Below are 20844 nucleotides of genomic sequence, written 5' to 3' on the forward strand. Positions count from 1 at the left end.
AGGTTCTGAGGGGAGAGGCTCATACTGCCAACGCTAATGGCTGGCTAACACGCCTTTGGCTTTTTTTTTTTTGGAACCAAATTGCTACTTTCAAATGGAGAGACTGTTGAGTGCAACTGACAGACATGTGAATGAGCGGTTTCTTAGTGCATCGAAAAAGGTCAAGGGTCAATGTGACCTGCACCGTTTTCAACCAGCTTAAAGATTCCAAACCATCATAAAAATGAGTTTTATCCTGACATTTTTTCCCGTTTGCATAAATTCTGGCGGCATGGTGGTGGACTAGTTAGCATGTCGGCCTCACAATGCGGAGGTGCAGGGTTTGATTCCGGCTCCGGCCTTTCTGTGTGGAGTTTGTATGTTCTCACCGTGATTGCGTGGGTTTTCTCCGGGTACTCCGGTTTCCTCCCACATCGCAGAAACACGAATGACAGGTTAATGGAACACTCTCAGATTGTCCATAGGTGTGATTGTGAGCGCGAATGGTTGTTCATCTATTTTTGCTCTGCGATTGGCTGGCAACCAGTTGAGGCTGTATCCCGAAGACAGCTGGCAAAGGCCAAAGCACGCCTGCGACCTTTGTGAGCATAAGCAGTTTGGAAAATGGATGGATGGATGAATTCTTTTTTTTTTTTTTTTTTTTTTTTCAGATGCGCTTGAAATTTTTGGTATTTGTTTGCTGTGATGGTGAAACATGATGCAGGTCACATTGACCCACAACAAAATGGTTTGAAACAAAGGTCAAAATTGCTTTAAAATGGGTCGATTTGTCCCCAACATAATGGGAGCATTAAAACAGGTCACCTTTACCTACAACATACTGGGGTGGTAAAAATGGGTCAGTTTGACCCGCAATTTAATGGGAGGGTTTAACAGTTCACTTTTACTCGCAGCATGTTTAAAATGGGGGCCGTTTTGGCCCACAATTTAACAGGAGTTAAAACGGGTGAATTTGACCAGCAACATGATCAGATTAAAATGGGTCAGTCTGACCCACAACATAACAGGAGGGTTAAAATGGGTTATTTTGACACGCTATCCAACAGAGGGGTTAACTTTTACAGGAGAGTATAAAACTGTTCATCCCTTCACGTCTCAACATGTTTGACCAGCAAAACAAGTAACCTGAAATGGGTCAGTTTGACCCACAATGCGACTGAGTGCTGGAAGCAACTTTTCAGGCCCGTGCAAATACAGCATGTCATTTTCCTGGGTGTCAAAGGTTGCAAGCTCAGCGCTGTAAAACTTCTGCCGCCGGTAGGAAGAAACCTCTTAAATGGCACCGCAAACAAAACGAACGACACCCACATGAGATAATCAAACTCTCTTACAAAAACAAGTTATTATTTGTCAGCTGGGAAGCCATCACATGCATGACGCCTGCAAGGAACGAAGAATGCCTTCCCATCCCCCGCCCTGACTTTTGACTTATAGAAACACGTGACTGATTCCTTTCGGCAAATAGCATTGAAAAGAAGCATGTGAGTCACTGTCAAGCATCAGGCTGGAATCGTATTTATTTTTCCTGCTCTTTTTTGGTTTTATCTGTACATCATTTCCAAAATCCTAAAAGTATATCCTGCCCCCTTGCTAACCTCTCTACTCGATTGAAAAACTAACCCGTTTATTATAAAATAGGTCATCATAAAAATCACACACCAAAAAAAAAAAAAAGGGACCATTATTTACACGCACACAAAAAAACAGCCCATTAAATTACAACATAAATTAGAAAATATTTACATCCATGGCAAGCTAGTATGGCTAAAATTCTGTCTTGGTATTTAAATTCTAATTAGAAAAAAATATTTACAGTATATCCACTTGCTCACAACACACACAGCGCACACACGCACGCACGCACACACACACACACAGACACACACACACATGCATGCTTACAAGTGCACACACAGAAGTAAACTCATCAACGGGTTGATTTTTTTTTTTTAAATACTAAAAGGATGAACACGAACATGTGGTAATAAAACAAATTGAATACATTTTACCGGGAACATATTATGGAAAAGTGACTTTTTAATTGTATACAATTGTTGGGAGCCTTCGGCCCAATCGAGTGTGAAAAAACACACAATCAAAAAAACGACCCCCGCAGCAAATTTCTCCATCTCATGATTCAAATGTTAGGATGAGTGAAGATCCTCCATTTTCTGATGCAGCCGGATTGAGGGTGGGGGGGGGGGGGGCGTATCTATTTGCATGCGTGGGATGGGTCACTCACATTGAAAGGTCGTTAGCCTAATAGGATGATTGCCAAAGGCACTCATTGCTTTCAGAAAGCCCAATAAAAATATACCAATGTGGTCTATTGCTAAAAAAGAAAAATTGTGCGTGTGTGTGTTTTCCAAAAGCATTCAGATATGACTTAGGCAATGCTATTAGGCTAAGAAAGTGTCATTCAACATGGTGGCGATGAAGTGCTGCTTCCTCGAGTGAAAATATATTTCATGCTTTTTACTTGGTCGTTACAGGATCTTGCATGCGCTCGCTTGATTTTCAGTTGTTGTTTTTTTTTTTGTTTTGGTCCCCAGACACCACTCGGAGTAGTAACAAAAACCATTCTTGCATTGGCACACCCCACAGTCGAAGAGTCGGGGTGAGAACAACATCAGACAGGACAGCCCTGTCAAGTGTAATCTGAATCCATTTTAAAAAGGAGAGATTGTTTGTGTATAAAAGTGTGCTATATATATATATATTTTTTTAATCCTTTGTATAATTTGCCAAAAGCACATCCCGGACACGTTATCAAGACACATGGGAAAACCTTTTAGAACATTTAAAAATCAAAAGAAAAGAAAAAAAAAAAGAAAACGCAATGTCTCCTTCAGGATAGCATGGCCGAGGCTTCTGTTGTGTGACCCTTTCAGACAGCACAAAACAACACCGGGCTCCTCCCCACGCAGTCGGACAAACAAAGGATGAGCAATACACACAGAAAAACGGTGGGCAGTTGCATCCCTTTCTTTTAAAAAAAAAAAAAAAATTTAAAGTCCTTTTGCGAGTCCGTCGAGACACAGGAAATCAGAGGATTTGCCTCCAGACGCCACTGAGGAGGAGGAGGAAGGGGGGATGGGGGGGGTGCACAACAACTCATCTTGAAATGATGTCCTCTTGATGGGGGAGGAGGGGAGATGGGGGTGGGGGGGTAAAAACAGCATGCACGAATTCTCCAACCCCCAAGTTGCCCGGCAGGTTCCTGGAGAAATGGTGACTGTGTTTGGAATTGTTCACTCCTTCGCTACTCCCGAATCACTATTGGTGGACTTTTCTAGAGTGGACTATATAGTTCTTTTTTTTTTTTAATCCATTCAAAATTGTTTAGGGATTTTTCTACAGTGGACTGGTACAGTTGGTGGGTAATAAATATTGAACTAGCAAATAAATTATAACACCATATTGTTGCAAGTTGAGTATCCCGGAAGCAAAAAAAATTCATCTTTATCGGCGCAATGCATCGTGGGATGTAATTTGATCATCTAGGGTGCATCGTTGGTCACATGACTTTTCAAGATGCACTGAGGGCATTACTTAGGGCAGTTTGGTCAAAATGATAGTCCGGCGGCATGGAATAAAAAGAACAAGGTCCGTAACACTCTAGATGCAAAAAAAAAAAAGTACATTTACAACTAAAATAGCAACATTTGTTGACATAACAGTGAATAAACATCATGCCGACGTAAAAACGGTTTGCTCCACCTTCTGCTTGATGTCCAGCTGCGATTTGTGAACATGAATCATTAATGATCCTCGAGTAACCATTTTGAAAAATTGGCAGCTTATTGTTGTTTGTTCTTGTTTTTGTTTTTGTTTTTTTTCTCCTGAATTTGGAGATGTTCAAAAATTGTCACTGCCAGGCGTGCAAAATCAACTCTCCGACCAAACAAGTAGCCTTCAACACTTTCAAAAAGCAAATGACTGGTTAACATTGTCTTCCCAAACTCGTTTTCAAAGGCCTAAAAGGCCTTGAATGATCTTTTGGTGTTTTTTAAACGATGAACTGAGTGAGCAGTGTCATCTGCGGATTTAATCTGCACTTAAATTAGCCTTGTGTTTCCTACTGCAACAAAGTTACTCATGTACACAAAACATCCTGACTTTCGATCTTGAGGCGACAGAATGCCTCCAGGCACCCGCGGGAATGACAGACCAAGTGCCCCAGAGAGTTAAGAGATTTTTTTTCAGGCTTTTTTTTTTTTTTTTTCACCAATTAAAATTGTATCAATGGGATCAATTTGGAAAATGAATGCGATAGGCCACATTTTGCCCTTGCATCCCTCCACCATTTCTCTCTATGTGGCTCTCGGAAGAATTTGGACACCTCGATGGATAACGGGGATAACTTCTGCTCACATTCAGAGAGTGACAGAAAATGGCCATCTCACTATCTCGTGCATTAAATAGTGATTTGGGAGCGATTTTGACCACAGCCATGCAGGAAAGCACAATATTGTAAAGGGGCAGCTGGTGTTCTTGGAGTTCATGGGGGAAAGGGGGCCGGGCGGGGTTGCGGTCTCATTTCCTGTGCTTGTCCAGTTTGTCTGCGGATTTGCCGCCGCCGTCGGAGGCTCCCTGCGCGTCGGCGCTCAGGTACATCTTGTCCACTTGTTTGAGGGCCTCGTTCAGGTAGTTCTGCAGCGAGGTCATGGCGGCGCAGATGGCCGGCGAGCCGAAGCCGTGGCTGATGAGGCTGAAGTGGGTCAGGCAGCCCTGAATGCCCGGCTCCAGGATGGGCGCCGGACGCGAGTTGCCCAGCGGCGAGCGGTCTTGGGTGAGCAGGTCGGTGAACTCCTTGCAGATTTGCCTGCGGGGAGTTGTGAAGAGGGGACGACAACAATTCAGTACACGTTTGGGTTCTGTACGTTGTTATGCAGCCTAGTTACTTTTTGTTTTGTTACTGAAAAAAGCTCCATTTGTCATGTTGAAAAACAAAAGGGCATGGTTGCAGACCAGCTGTCACCCAAAGATTGCATAGTCACGATTATCTGTAATGGGACAAAAGTCTGAAAATCTTTCTTTTTCGAGATATTATACCGCGTACACGAGGGGCGGTGCTTTTTGAAAGCTTTTGAAATGTGTTTCTTTTTTTGTTTTTTCTTTCCAGACCCCCCCCCAAAAACTTTAAAAAAAAAGAAAAACAGCTGATATACTTTCAATATACACTTTCCACAAGAACGACAACTGTGGAGAAATCGTGGGGGGGGGGGGGGAATCCAAAATACAAAAATAGTTTGAAAAGAAAGCCGCGAATCTGCGGGTGCTGAATTGCAAATATGCAGGGGGTCGCCTATAGTTTAAAGTTTTAATATCACCAATCACCACTAGATGTCTTCAATGTGCGTAGGGCTAAACATTTTTTGTGCCGATTTGGAATGATATGCAGGACTAACGTAGGACCTGAATAGTATTGAAATCTTGAGTGAGTTGAGATTTTTGTGGAAAAAAAATGATTTCTTGCACTTAATGTTGGTTTCGTTTTGAGCAGTTTTGTGCCAACCTTGAATGGTTTGAATTTTGATGCAAGGGAGTACTTTGCACTGGGGGGGAAAAATACAGCATGTGCTTATTTTGTTGTTTGCTTGTTGTTTTCTGAAGTCGCCCATTCTACATGATGTACGAGATCTACTGTATTGCTGCGTTAGATTTGTGAACGACAGTCAACGATAGCGGGTAGATGGCAGCTCACACAGTTTCACCAAACTTTGACTAAACACAGCATTAAAACCTGTGGAGTCTCTAATCACAGCTCAGACGATATACAAAAAAAAAAATGTTGGCTTTCCTCCTAGAGATCAAGAGACAAGATTGCAGGGAACCGGCAAATTCCATCAGCATTTCGTGAAAAGTGAAAGGGAATTTCTCCGCACAAAAGATGACAACTCACTTGGCGGCGAGAAGCATGTTCTTGCGAGAGTTAACCTCGTTTCGTTCCACATGCGGCCTGCCCAGGTACTCCGCGATGGCCTTGGCGGGGAACTCTGTCTCGCACACGTAACCGAAGTCACGGGCTAAATGAACAGCTTCACCTGAGAGGAGAAACAGAAGGGCTTCTGTCATGGGAAAGCGCGCTAGGTAACGCACGGCATCAACAGCTGCGGTGGCGCACGAGGGGCAAGTCAGCTATTGGCTCCGAGCGCTTCGTTCTTGACGCTTTAATGTCAGCCGGGCCTCCCGGCGAGCGGCGCAGCAGATAACAAGGCTCGATTCAACTGGCGAGGTCCTGAAATAACAGCAGGCCTCCAGACATGCTCGCCGCGCAGTCATCGGACTTTTTAATCAAAGTCAAGCGAGCGGGAAGACAAGAGGCCGAGCGTTCTCGTGATCACTGTGGGCCGAAGATATGACTGGCCTAAGTTTAGCACAGAGAGGGACGAGGATGTGTTCGCTTTTATGGAGGACTTGGGGGCAAAGAACTGAATACTGAAGGATATTGACTGCGTGTCAGCTGAGGGTCGGACAATCTTATGTCAGCTTGAGTAGCGGCAATATATGTCGGAGACAAACTGCAGGCCAATGACTTGCACCTCCGTCTGTCATCGGTTACTGCGAGCCGCACCTTTGAGCAAGGCACTGAACCCCAGACGGTTTTGTGTCCCCTCTGGGCTGGGGGGCACTGGCCAAAGACATGAAACCAAGATTTTTTTGGTATTCATTAAACATTACTGCATTTGTCGAAACATTTCACAGGGCACTCTCTCATATAAGAATTTTAAGTGCACACCAAATGATTTTAATTTTGTGACTGTTTCGCCCAAATAATATTTGTTATTTGTCATGATTATGACAAGTGGCAAGTGTAGTGTGCAAGAAGTAGACGGTCAAAATTGCTAGTAGAGAGTCCATTCAGCCAGCCATTAACTGAGACGCTGATCCTCATAATGCATGTTTTTGGAAAAGTCGGAGGAGGCCGGAGTACCCGGAAAAAAACCACACACAGGCACTTGGAGAATGTGAAAACGCCACACAGGAAGAACCCAGACCTCTGCGCTGTGAGATGGACGTGCTAACCAGTCGATTACCGTGCCGCCGCTAGTAAACAGTAAACAGTAATATTTTTTGTTCTTTGGGGATGATAAAGAATATATGACTGTGAGCATTATTGTATTACCATTCTACTTGTGTGCTTCCGCCATTTGTTTAGACATCTGTTGCTCAAAAGGTTATAATGCCATGATGTTGATGCAATTCGATGGCGTGTCGATGGCGTTTTGCATTGTTTGACAGCATTAAGAATAAGTGACTCAGCTAAGGCAGGGCTTTCTTGTTTGGAATACATTACATTTGTAATTGTCTTTGTTTTGTTTGGTTCAAGAGTCTCTTTGGAATAGTTAACATTTTTTTTGTTATATTTATGAATCCAGTATATGTATTTCTTTATGTATAAAGAGGCTAACATGCATGTTTTTAGAATGTTTGGAGCAGGCAGTGTTTCGGACAGAGAGTCACCATGTGTTCAAGAAGTTGTTGCTGTTTTTATTCAATTGCTAAGAATGCCAACGATGAGTGGCATTTAGCAGAGCGGCATTCAGACACTAACGCAAAGCGAGAAAAGATTGACGTTCCCACATTCTCGCTTTATTGGAGCAACATTCCGGCCCGAGAGTAATTACAGCGGACGTGGAAGACGAAGCAGCAGCAGAGTGATGCGGCGCACCTTCCACCAGTGAGGTAAGTAGAGTCACGTTGGCCGCCTTCCTTCTTCCCGCTGGCAAGTTGAGCCCAATTTTGTCCAGTTTCTCTCGCAATGAGCGTCCGCCGTTTTTCGACTTGGCTCTGTGAACACACACACACATACACAAGCCACATGGTAAGTAACCTTCAGTCGAACAGCAGAGCCAGCTGACGTTTATAGACATCTATTGACGGTGCATTGATAAATGAACATGACATTTAATATTCTACTTTGTCTGTTTTTGAACGGATTCCATCGACCTGGCCGTCCGTTTCTGAAAACGGTCATCCTCATTCAAGTCGCCGGTGAGCTGGAGTTTATCACATCTACCTTTGGGAGCGTGAAGCAGGGTAACACTCCAGACTGGTCGTCAGCCAATCAGAGGACACCAATCGACAGACAACCATTCACACTCACATTGACGCCAATGGCCAATTAGTCGTCAGTTAACCTAAATGAATGTGTGGACGTTATCGCAGCGGATGTTTAGCAAGAGAAGCCAAAACAGCTGTCAATATACGGTTTCCTTCGCGGTGTTCCACAGCCAAGTATGTTGACCAACTTCACTTGTGAATGTCAAAATGTACTGAACAAGATTAATTGCATGTATTTGCTTTGGCCGAATTACACTATGTCCTTATTGAATGATAGAGGACCAAGTATAGAGCCCTGAGGCGCACCTTATTGAATGACAGAGGACCAAGTATAGAGCCCTGAGGCGCACCAAAAACAATGTTGTGGGTACGCGGGTGAGCCCGAGCCCATCCCATGTAACTTTTGCCGAGAAGCAGGCTACTCCCTGGACTTGTCACATCGATGGACAATTGAGTCTTCAATTAACCTAGCATGCATGTTTTTGGAATGCGGGAGGAACCCAGAGCACCTGGGAAAAAAAAAAAAAACATGCAAGCAAGGGGAGAAACCAGAGCAGAGATTTGAACTGTGAGGCAGACATGCCTGGACTGATTCCAAGCATTTAATTAAAAAAAATGAGAACATAAAGCATTGGAAATAACCTGCCAGTCAAGGAACTTAGCGTCTCGCCCATACGGGATCTATTAAACGTGATTACACGTAAATTAACACGCTCTTTTGTGAAGTGAAAAGGCCACGAAGCAATTGAGCGGTAACAGCGTGTGTCGTTTGCGCAAATAACGCAACTCCCTACGACTCATTTTCCGCATGAGTGGTAGTCCAGCTCTTGCTGTGAGATGGGCATCATCCTTGGTGTGTGTGCAGCCCTCACACCCTTTCGCAGTCCCTCCACGAACAAACCCCCTCCTCGTGCCATATGACCTACTTCAAAATGCTTGTAAATTGGTGGCTGTGCGTGTCAGCAATAACGCGAGGCACATGGGAAGGAGCAAACGTGCACTACAAGCACAAAATATCCCAGTCAGGGGTGTCTGGCATATACCGGACCGTCCTACATGCTCGCACACGCATACACACACACACCGTACAAACACATTTTATATGTGGCATAGGTGCGTCGTCTAAGTGGCAGACTACTCCTCCTATCCAGCCCAAAGTGGTCAGTGTCTGTGGTGGGGTGTCCCTCAGAAGAAAATTCACGGCAAACCACATATGCCTTGAGTTGAATTCGTTCCGTGACCGCGCTTGTGACTCAATATGCTTTTCGCAACTCATCTTTTAAAATGAAAGGAAATGCCATTAATATGTTTCAGTCTCCCAATAAAAAAAAGAAAAAACCTACAAAAATGTTTGTAATGTGTTGTGGACAAGAGTAAAGAAATAAGCAGGCTATAATACTGCACTGTATAAAAACAGAAAATAATGGCATCGAATGTAAAAAGGTTTTGCCGCATTTTAGGAGGCTTTACTTGGCCACGAAAAAGAGTTTCACAACTCAATAAGTTGTCCTTGAGTAATTCGAGTACCTCGATTCAAAAAAATGTTGGAGGATTTTCTTTTCCTGCCTCGGGTACCCGTTCATGTCTTTTTTAGCGTGTATGGTCAAGGATATAGTCAAGCTAGTGGTAGCAATGTGAGCTATGCATGACAGTAACACACCACCGACATGGTGAGAGGGTCAACTTCAAAATAAAATGTCCCAAACAGAGTAAAGAGCTGACATCAGTCACACTTTTATTTTGAAGTTGTTCGTGGCAGCACATGGTGTCGTGGCATTTGACTTAAATCATCTTCCCGACTGTAAATTGGAGCGCAATTTAAATGTTAATTACCACCACAGGTACACAGCATAATCTTGTAATCATGTTCAATTGATAATTGAGGTCGCAAAAAAATAAATAAATAAAATAAAACACTCCAACTATGCTAACATTGTCGAGTGTAGCGCCAGTTCCCAGCGTGAGCAGTTAGTGGCTAGCAGCTAGCCACTAAGCGAGTAGTCCAACTAGAAATGTCGGACAACATTTCAAAGGCAGTTTATTTGGGGGAAAATGATGATACACACTGAGATGCAAATTGTTGCGTTTGCTCCTGATCAGTTTCTAAAACATATGTCTAATTCAAATATGCCGTTTCAGCCGCCAAATGGTTCTGACGACACTTCGAGGCATACTCACTATTGTTTCTCGAGAAGAAATAAAGTTTGCTGCGAAGAGCAGTTTAAATTTAGGGAAAAAAATATTACGATTGATCTGAAAATAGAGAAATGTGTTCTTTTCTCTTGTTTATTTGTTATTGTTCTTTTGACCAAGCAAAACATTTGTTTTCGTTTCTTTGGCCTGAAAACGTGATTATTCGACTTACTTCTCAGAAGGATAACCGAAAACAAAATATTTGATAGCCGCGACTCTAGTTTGCTGTACCACGTCTGCCTGACATTCGGTAGATCCTGTGCTTGAATCTTGGCTCATATGTTCATGTGGAGACTTTCCATGTTCTCCGGCTTCCTCTCCGATTACAAAACCATGCGCGTTAGGTTCACTCGTTTGCCAACATGTGCCCTCGGGCTGACTGGCAACCAGTTCAGGATCTATTCCAATTCCCTTGCCCAGCTGGGCTCCAGATCACGACTCGAATGAGGACAAGCGCCACAGAGAATGCATAGATGAATGATTTTGTTTTTGTATGACGGCAAAACATAAGTTGTGCAAGGTTTGCTCTCTGACCTGCGTAAAACACCTCCCAGCAGCGACGCGTTCAGGCACTCGGGCGGCGAGAGTCGCCTCTGGACCTCGGCCACCGTCACCTTGTACTTGGAGGTGGAGCTCAACAGCGAGAGGCGACCCGGGACGGAGCAGAACACCTCCGTGGGGTTGGACACCATGCCCAGCAGGGACTCCTTCTGGAAGGGGAGGCCCAGAGCATTGCCTTTCGGGAGAGTCACCGGCCCTGGGTGGGGGGGGGGGAGAATGTGAGTGACGTCCTGAAGATGAGACGGGCAGAGCATTTCGTTCTTCATCGAAACCTTCTTCATCATGCGGCACAAGATGTTTCACTCCAATTTAGAAGGAAGTGGCTCAAATCTACATGTCAATTCTCATGCCCCCCCCCCACAAAAAAAAAGCAGTCTGAAGAACACACATTTCACAAACATCAAAATGCAGTATTGTCTTTCTCCATAATTTCCAAGCCGCTCGTGTTAAAGTGTTCGATTGTAATTTGAGCGGCCAACACGTCACACACAAGGCGGATGAATTGTATTTTCACCTTTTTTATTACATGGAGTGGTCAATAATTTTTTTATTCATATACTGTATATATATATATATTTATATATATATATATATGGGACATGCATGTTACCATGAAAAGGTTTTCTTCTACCGTAGTTTCAACGTTAGTCTTGAAATGTGTGATTTTCATTCATTGCAATTTTATTTTTTATCTAACTCACCTTAAAAAAAATAAAAATAAAAAAAGAACGCTGAGTCTTGCTACATGGAAACGATTTGATGAGGGAAAAAAATGCACATTTTCCTACCAAGACGTTCCATTTTGCAGCTGTTTCAAAGGCAGACCGAAATTAAATTATTTGTATTAAATTAAATACTCTCTCAATCCAAAAACTTTGCCAAAAAATTGCTATCAAAATGTTATGTCTATTTTACACGTATTTTCATGATGCGGGTCATGTGTTAGTGTTCAATGATTTGATAATATTTTCAAACCGAACAGAATTCCTGCATGATGGTCACTTTTTTCCATGACTTCAAATTTAAGTTGTTGTTCAAAATATATGTCACAACAAGAAAATGCAGGGGACATTGGGTATATGGTAACAATGAGTTGATTCTATGTTTACTGCATATGAGTTTCAGTCATTGGGGAAACCTTAGCTCAAAAGTGACACCCCATGTGGTTTTTATACGATTATTTTTTTAAATAACCTCAAATATATGTTTGTGAGTAATGAGACTAAATGCAAAAAATATTTAAAAAAATATTCCTGCAACAACACACTCCCCAAACATGGTTGGCAATTTATTTTTCCTGGAATTCACAATGAGATAAAAACCTACAGTATCAAAAAAAAAAAAAAAAACTCCACCAAAATGGCCAACAAGTTGCGGGGCAAAGGCGTTGCCGTTTATCTTGCTGTGGGAATGTGACAGTTTGTGGTTAATATTAATGGCTTATGTATATATTTTTCATTTTGTTTGAATTGTACTAATAAAGGTTGGGGCAAAAATGTAAGTTACGAGTAAACGTAAATGCAAAACAGTCACACTACAAGAAACTCTGGGTCGCTTCAATAGCCGTAAAAACAGCAGTTTTAAACTTGGGCTTGCCAATTTCAAAAGCCAGTAGGCCACCGTCCACAAATATGTACAGTACAAATACAGCCAGCCAGCGATCTACGTAAGCTGAAGTTCTAAGCCATCCTTGAAGATCGACGGGAAAATGTGTGAGCACTGACAGTCACTGGACACACAACCACAGCACAGCACACTAACAGACACCACAAAAGCGAGGCGACAATCCTCACCCGCAAGGATGCCCCCCTGATAACAAGTCCTCTGTACGCGATCAAGGCTCCTGGCCCCTCGCAGTCCTAATACTGAGACAGAAATCACAAGAGTCACACATGTGCCGCCTGCCTGCCTGCCTGCCTGCCTGCCTGCCTGCTCGAGGGGAAGCCTACTTTGCCCACAGCGTGCCCTTGAGCGTGAGAACGGGACATGATGAGTCATCACCGCTTTCTGTCGAGAAATACAAAGTCCTCCCCCCTTTTTTAAAATATATTTATTTTTTAGATCTTTTAAGAGGTGTTCAAGACCCATATGTCGTCTTGGCCCCTCTACAAAATCCCACAGGGGAGACATGTAACATGAAAACAAATGTAACACGGGAATCGGTTAATATTCGGGCTGAATGATAAATCTGGGACACTTACTGTAATTTCCACTTCAAAATAGACTAAGGGGTTTTATTTTTTCATAGGAACAAAGGAATAGGTAGGTTGTGGAAAACAAAATTTGACCAAAATCAACCTATTTAAACAAGTTTGAAACATGAGTTTTGTTTTAAAATCCGTCAGGGATACGACACGTTATGAATCAAGTTAACCTTTCCAGACCAATTTTGAGGCGTTCAAACCTCCATACTATGTCCTCTATACCGGTGGCGCCCAACCTTTTTTGGGTCACGGACCAGTCGAGATGAGTACATGCCGAATGCAGAACAGCAACCATTTTTAAAAATGTTTTAATTCAAAGTATACAGTCGGGGTTGTGTACAGACTAGGTCACCAAGTCGACTATTCAACCCGACTTAGAACTGAAGACCTTTTGGATTTCACTATCAACAAAATCCATTAATGAATGACGTCACTATTGGCGATCCCAATAGTTTTTTTTTGTTTTTTTTTGCACAAGTGCCAGAACCAGTAAAGGGTGTAAAAAAAGAAAGAAAAAAAAAAGCCAAGCTCGAGCAGCATTTTGAACAACTTCTCGGTCCGAGAGTGGGGAATTGTTTTGACACTCGTGATTATTTGCAAACATTGCAAATTGTCATCATGCGGAACAGGTTTCCCCGTTTGGCCCAAACTGTGCAAGTGGCAATCCCAATGACAAACTCCGCTAGTCAAAGGATTGTTCTCCCCGTCTGGAAATAGCATCACGCGACAGTGACGAGGCTTCGCCCTGCCCATGTGGAGGCACCTGGGTTCGTTCTAACGACCGTAATTAATTTATTTGTTTAGGTTTTTCCAACTTCTTGTTTTAGCCCCTCCCCCACCCAACATACACGTTATGTTTTTTGACAGTGTCATTTCCCTGTCAATTCGAAGCGCGTTCATTGTGACGCTAACGCAAAACCATTCCCTCTTCTGGTGATTGACGTCATCAGCGAAAAGTCGGCTCGCCTGCCATTACGTTAAAAGTCTGTTGATGGAACCGCTCGTAGACGGCGACTGACAATGTTGCGGGGAATAGCAAACGGCATATTTTTTACGGCACGTTTTTAAGACAACTTGACACCCAAATGGGATGAGTCATGCAACTTCGCGTTGGCTTGACATCTGGCGTGCAGAAAACGCCAGATAAAGAAACAGCATAAAAGCATAAAAGAGCAGCGACAAAACATGACGCAACACATCCATCTTTCTCTCTGCACGTAAATCTACGATTACAAGCGCTATTCGTCAACGTGCAGTCGCCGTGACTCAAAGCCCGTTTAATGGACTCCCGATGACAAAACATTGCGGAATTAAGATCCTTAATCAAAACAGTTCGTGTCCCAACAAATTACTAACCTGTCCTTCACATGCGAGCCCGGTGCCGCGCCCCGCACAGCCCGGCCCCAAGTGGGATCAGCTCGGACGCTCATTTCCTGACGCAGCGCCGAACGACTCAAAAGACGAGCCGCGGACTTTGAATTTTACGCTTCCCCTTCACCCACTGGGCGTCTTTTCCAAGCACCTTGCTTGCTCACAAGGAGATGGCACGGAGTTTAGCCTAAGTGCCTCTCGCTGGGATGGGGGATCATGAAAAAAAAAAAAGTACTGTACGCACACGACATACTGAACTCCTGATGTGCACTTTCAGCAACTTGCTTGTGGTTAATCTTAAACGAAGGCGTGAAGCCGCGCATACGAGCCAGCCGGGAGAAGGGTCCGGTTATTTCAGTTGGAAACTCACCTTTTTTGATGACCGTCTGATCCGCCATGATAATACCGTGGTCGTCCATATGCTGATAAAAAAAAAACAACATAAAGAGAAGTAAGATGGCGAAGGTATTTTGCACACATTTCCCACGCGAAAGCGACACCGCAAATATTGGCCTTAAAATTTAATAATGCTTCATTTTGGAAACGCGGAAAAAATACGTGTTTGTACTTGCTAAGTGCATCAAACAGGTCGCCGTTTCAATTTTTTTGTGCACTTTGTATGAGCAGCTAAATTATGTCAACGGAATATTAAGACTTGACGCTTAGTGTTTACAGAAGGATAATCATTCATTAGGATATCGAGTAGAATTACTGTATTCCCCTAGAAAGGCAGAATTTGTGATGCAGTTGTTGGGTTGCTTTCCAAATGATAATTTCGAGGGGTGAGGGTTGGTGGGAATTTTGAAAAGGATTAAAATCAGGGCCAAAATGGAAAAGTTCCACGTATACCATAACTTCAAGTTTTGTGCTAAAGGTCGTTTCACTATTAAGCCCCCCCCCCAATCCACGCTTGATAGTGTCTTGTGAAGTGTGCGGGGCGCCGCACCCACCTGCACGTCGTCCATGCCGTGGCCCTGCATGTCGTGCATGGCCATGCTCTCCCCGATCACCGCCGCCTCGATGCCGTGGGCGTGCTGGGGCAGCAGCTCCGGCCGGCGGAAGCCTTCCCTCCGCACTCCGGACGAGCCCCCTCCTCCTCCTCCTCCTCCTCCTCCTCCTCCTCCTCCGCCGTCCAGGCCAAGGATCTGGCCGGCCAGGCCGCTCCTGCCGTGCCCCGCCAGCCCCTCCTGGCCCTGGCGCCCCGGCCACGACTGCTGCTGGTGGTGGTTGGACGACGGCGACTGGTGCAGGGAGTTGATGTTGAAGGGGTCGCCCAGGTGGGAGTAAGGGTCGCCGGACTGCGGGTAGGAGATGGGCTGGTAGGGGGGCGGGAAGTAAGGCGGCTGGAAGTCGGAGCTGGCCGAGTGCGAGAGGGAGGGAGGCGGGCTGTACAGGTGCTGGCTGACCGCCGGCAGGTGGGGTAGCCGCGGGTTGCCATTGCTGCTGCCGTCGTGTCGCTCCTGGAAGATGGAGGGCCACTTGTTCAATTTGGCCAGTCAAATATTTGGGGGATTCTACTCCCAACACGAAAAGCGCTCCACTTTGTTGGATTAACGCTCTATTTTTGTTTGTTTTTGGTTTCTTTTTAAAAATGAGGAAATACCGAAAAGTTGGGATGTCACGGTTTTGAATTGTTTTTCTTCTTCCTTTACACAGTGCAAAAGTTGGGGGACGCTGTATGCACTGTATTTATGTATTTTCGTGCATTGATTCAATGAGCCTTCCCTCCTGGCCGCCGACTCGATGGGATTAAAAAAGCGCAATTATGGCAAAACCAGGAAGCACTAATCATCGAAATACGAATTTCAAAGGCTGGGTGGCTCTGGATTTAGACACAATTTCATTTTTTTCCCCAACACATGGGAATATTGCAGAAAATATGAAATATACCAAATCGGCATCAACAGCACCTGCACCTTTAAATTCTACAACCACAGCAAAAAACATTTGTACAAATGTCAAATTGCTTTTTTTGAAAAGGTCCAAATCCAAATGCATCTATGGCCCAGAAAATATCTTATTTGCTTTCTTATCCGCACTCGTCTGATTGGCGACTAGTACACGAAAGTATACTTTAATCTGAAAAGTGAGTAACAACTTTTTCTATTTTCACAGTACTGTGCGTCACCCGAATTGTGCCCGAACTCACCTCGCAGTCATCCTCATACTTGACGTTGTCTGCTAATTTCCACAACATGACAGCCCGGGGATAAAGGGCTCGTCAGCCCCGGAAAAAAAAAATACAAATAATAATAATACAACACACACACGCGCGCGCGTGCACGGTGAAAAAGGCTGCGTTTAACGTCTCGGGATTAATCCAGTTTGGGAGTGAAGATCCCGACGAGCGTCTTTTCTAAAGGCGGAAACAGAGGCCCGCGATCCGCCCGTCAACAGGAGGTTGTTCCACGGTAAGCCAGTCAAAAGGAAAGAGAACAACAACAAAAAGAGTTCTCTCGTCGTCTCGGCGGCGGCGGCTCGTCGCGTCTGTTGAGCAACGGGAGGGAGGCTGCGCATTTAGCAAAAGAAACTTGACTCCCTCTGATGGACGAAAAGAGCGCAGACGCGCACATCAGGCACAGGCGGGTTTGCAGCTCCCCAAAGTCTGCACTGTCGCTTCGGGTGGGCGTTGCCCCGCTGACTGACGTCACCGGGAAAGAAACATTCAAGGGAGCGACCTCTGATTGGCTGAAAGAAATGGCCAATCGGAACTCTGTGCGCCTGTACGTTTCAGAAAGGGGGCAGAAACTAATTGACAGCAACTCCTCACTTCTCACATATTTCTCTCTCTCTCTCTCTTTCCATTACTCTTCCTTTTGTATTTGACAATTTATGACATAAACAGTTAATATCAACTCGAACCATTTGCCAATTGAATAACTGTCATTTTCACTTGCTGCTTCACAATTGGAAATATTGTTCGTGTCTTTTTCTTATGGTATACTAAGTGTTCTTTACATTATACGTCAATGATTTTTGATTTCAGGATATATTGGTGGCAAAGTTATACGCCTTAATTATCCGTCTATGGCGCGTTTCGAGATACTGTACAATGTGGGTTCGTGCAATTGATTGAAATTCAGCAAAACCGTCGGTTTGAGAGCCTCGATTAAATAACGAGCATTCACGTTGTTTTAAAGACGGACTCGGTGCTGATTAAGAGACCGCTGAAAAAGCTGCAATACGCCCGAGGGGAGCGAAAGCATGCAAGCGTTACTCGCCAACCACGAAGCTCCTTGAGCTCATTTGCATTTCTGGTGGAGTGCGGCAAGGTCCGACATGATTTGAAGCTTGGCCATGCAGACCTTTTTTTCCAAAACGCATTTTGTTGGATTTAAAAACATCCAAACTGCTGCACATGTGCACGATGAAATCAGCCTTAAAGGGCCCTTCCAAACCACTTCAGATTCTATTCTATTTGGGAGAGAGCAGCCGGCGTCGAACTATGCATGCGTACAACCCTGAATGCATGCATGGGAACAGCAAAGATGCTCGAGATTAACTCAAGTGCGAGTTGATTAAAATGTTATTTTACGTCAGAGTGGACAGAGGGGCGACTTAAAGACATTTAATCACGCTTGACCTCACGTTTTGAACGCCAGTCGTTGCGCGCGCGCGCGCATGTGTGTGTGTGCGTGTTGTGAGTGAGGCCTTTCACGACATAATCCATAAAAAAAGATACATAGAGGATGGCTGCGTCTTATTTTCAAGTAGCCCTTTCATGCATAAATAATAAATAATAATAAATTGTTTCTTTTTGTTGTTATCAAATACCACACTCGGTAATTATGGGGGGAAACGAGCATAAAAAGAGATGTTGACTAAAATGCACGTATTTTAAATGCGATTATCGATTCTTTTTTTTTTTTAATTTAGGCTATGTTATTCTTATTAGCATAGTGGCGATTTTAAGTATAACGGCTGCTGCGGATTAGAAATCACTGTTAGATTACTGTACGTTGCGACGATTTCACAACGGCATCGTTCCGGAGCAAAATAATTGTATTTCATTCATTCATTCATTTAAAAAAAAAAAAGTAGTCTATGCACTTTTTTTAAACAAAGAAAGCGATACTTAAACGATCATTAAACGCACACTCATAAACAGCTCAATTACTTTGGAGGTAAAAAAAAAAAAAAATCACAATTCAAATGCAAATTCGAAAACAATAATTCTAAAACATTTTAAAAAAGTGAATCGGAGTCATTTGACGCCACTCACCCTCCAGTCGATCCTGTCCAGCACAGACATCTGCAAGGCTCCAGTCTCGGCCAGTGAGTGAAACACACGCGATCTTCACATGCTTGCAGCTCGCTCGTCACCTGCTCACTCGCAGTGCGCATGCGCCGCCCACGAGCACAACACACCTGAGCAAGCAAAATCCAAAGCATCGATTACCCGCGATTCCCAATATTTCGTTGCGCGTGTGTATATGATTTTCGTTGTTTTCTTCATCTTTAAACGAAGCACATTCCATTTATTCCCAGATATAGAAAGCTTGTAACTTGACAATGGTCAGTCATATGTATCAATATAATTTTGGATGACTAATATCAGTCATATGATGCATGAATTGTCTTTTATTAATCCGGAAAAAAAAGTAGGCCATCACATTGGGTGAAATCACTCGCAGGGAAATTTCAAGATGAGGTCGCTCCAACCTCCACCACCCCCTCAGAAAACCGCATCGCCTCGGGGTGACCCAAAGAATCCGCTTTCAAAAGCCAAGCAGGCTTTTTTTCCCCTCCTTTCTTTTTTTTTTAAAGCACCAAAAACTCCTCCTGTTATCTGATCTTGCAAATACGTTGGCTGATGAACACATCAAAGTGTCGTCACCACGCTCGGTCCTTGGGTGTCCTCGAGAAAGAAAAAAGAAGCTTACTTCGGTGAACGCGCCAAACTGTCATCTCATTTATCCGTAATTGACAAATTGGACACTGGAAATGACGCCAAGAACAAAAGGAATGTTAAACATCGATTTGAGTTACGACGGTAATGGTAAGATATATGCGCTATCAAATAGTGTGCTGTTACCGCATAGTGTATGTTTGTTATCCTGCTGGGCACCGAATATCGGTTTGAGCCCAAAGGTTAGTCGAAAGATTCTGAGGATGGTTCCTTTCAGGGGGCAAAAGATTATGGATTTAGTAGTTTCCTGTTTATTGCCAGCCCCCTTCCTGGAAAAAAACAAAAACAACACTTATAAATGCAGCCGTTGCCTATTATTGACTCAATATTAGTGGGGGGGTTTTCAGTTTAAAATTATGAATAGAAACAAACATGATTGATAAACGTATTCAATAGAATAATTACCGGATCGTAAACGTTTGGATGTCATCGTTTTATTTATATATATAAAAATAAAAATATAAATCCCACGGCAGTGTGTCTTACGCGTCTTGTTAGGGCGTTTCAATCTGGCCTGCAGGATGAATTTGAAAGTTAAAAAAAAAGTACTGCAGCGACCCTAATCAAAACTTTGATTGGAAGAGAAACCCAAAGGGTCCAAGTGGCAGCATGTGTGTCGGTTATTTAGTCCGTCGTTGGGGATAAACGTTTCGGATAATGAGATGGATGGGATGGATTGAGGGGGACCTATTTTTTTCCACCAAGGACAGTGCGGCAACTACAGACTAAAAACAAGCCTCTGCTGACCTCTTGTGGTTGCATTTGCACATTGCGAGTTAGCGCTCAACGGATTTCACCGTCCAGTACAAATTTCATCATGAGGGCCGTAAAAAAAAAAAGAATTCATTTATTAATAAGCAGAATATGCTATTGCGGTTGCAAATCAAACAATTTTATTCATGGGCCACAAACTACCCAGTAGAGCAACAAAACGCACCAACACAAACGACGCGTCACCCTGTTTAAGGATGGTACACAAGAAAATCCCGAGCGAAAAGGTCGCACGTGGGGCCGCTGGCATTGGAAATATCGGTGACCATGTTGTGAAAGATGAGGTGATCTGAAAGCGTTTGCTCACCTGCCGTGACTTGCACACAAAGTGACACTTCTTTCCGAATCCATTGGGGTCGTTTAATGGGACCCTTTCCAGCGAAAAGTCGTCCGGGAAGGCTTTTCACAAAGGTCATGGGAAAGAAGCGTCTTGGTGAGCTCACACTCGCACAGTGACTTGACATCATCGGACGTGACCCCTTTGACGGCATCCTAGAAAAACACAATGACCCATGTGGTGCTTGGCTGCTACCCACGTTTGTGGCACCTGACACAGAATAGCAAAAATCGGTGTATAATTAATGGCCATGATCTGAGAGGAAATTTGATCTATTTAGAGAGAGGGAGAGAGACATTAAATTTTTTTTTCCCCTTTGAAAAAGCCGAAAAACCTGCAAATTGGTGAAACCACGCATGCTGAGTACACAGAGCTCCACGGTAGTCCATAAACAGGGTGTTACATATTGGATACACACAATTCAGCAGGTT

At 43.8% G+C, this 20844-nt stretch overlaps 1 protein-coding gene across 3 annotated transcripts; it reads right to left on the reverse strand.

Moving 5' to 3' along the window:
• Nucleotides 1-1499: 1499 nt before the first annotated feature.
• tfap2c (transcription factor AP-2 gamma (activating enhancer binding protein 2 gamma)) lies at nucleotides 1500-19499 on the reverse strand. Of its 3 annotated transcripts, none has more exons than XM_086118336.1 (8): nucleotides 18619-19499; nucleotides 15347-15856; nucleotides 14767-14818; nucleotides 12615-12686; nucleotides 10795-11017; nucleotides 7676-7794; nucleotides 5906-6047; nucleotides 1500-4825 (listed from the first exon to the last, which is right to left on the reverse strand). In XM_086118336.1, the coding sequence occupies exons 1-8, from the start codon at nucleotides 18646-18648 to the stop codon at nucleotides 4537-4539; spliced, it is 1437 nt and encodes a 478-aa protein (XP_085974462.1). In that variant the 5' UTR covers nucleotides 18649-19499; the 3' UTR covers nucleotides 1500-4536. The 3 variants fall into 3 exon arrangements, with proteins under 3 accessions (XP_085974462.1, XP_085974461.1, XP_085974463.1); XM_086118335.1 differs by lacking the exon at nucleotides 18619-19499 and adding an exon at nucleotides 16546-17057; XM_086118337.1 differs by lacking the exons at nucleotides 12615-12686; nucleotides 18619-19499 and adding an exon at nucleotides 16546-17059.
• Nucleotides 19500-20844: the final 1345 nt, after the last annotated feature.

Source organism: Hippocampus guttulatus, chromosome 8 (assembly GCF_054856545.1).
Source record: "Hippocampus guttulatus isolate MCC_2025c chromosome 8, RoL_Hgut_1.0, whole genome shotgun sequence".
NCBI classification, from domain to species: domain Eukaryota; kingdom Metazoa; phylum Chordata; class Actinopteri; order Syngnathiformes; family Syngnathidae; genus Hippocampus; species Hippocampus guttulatus.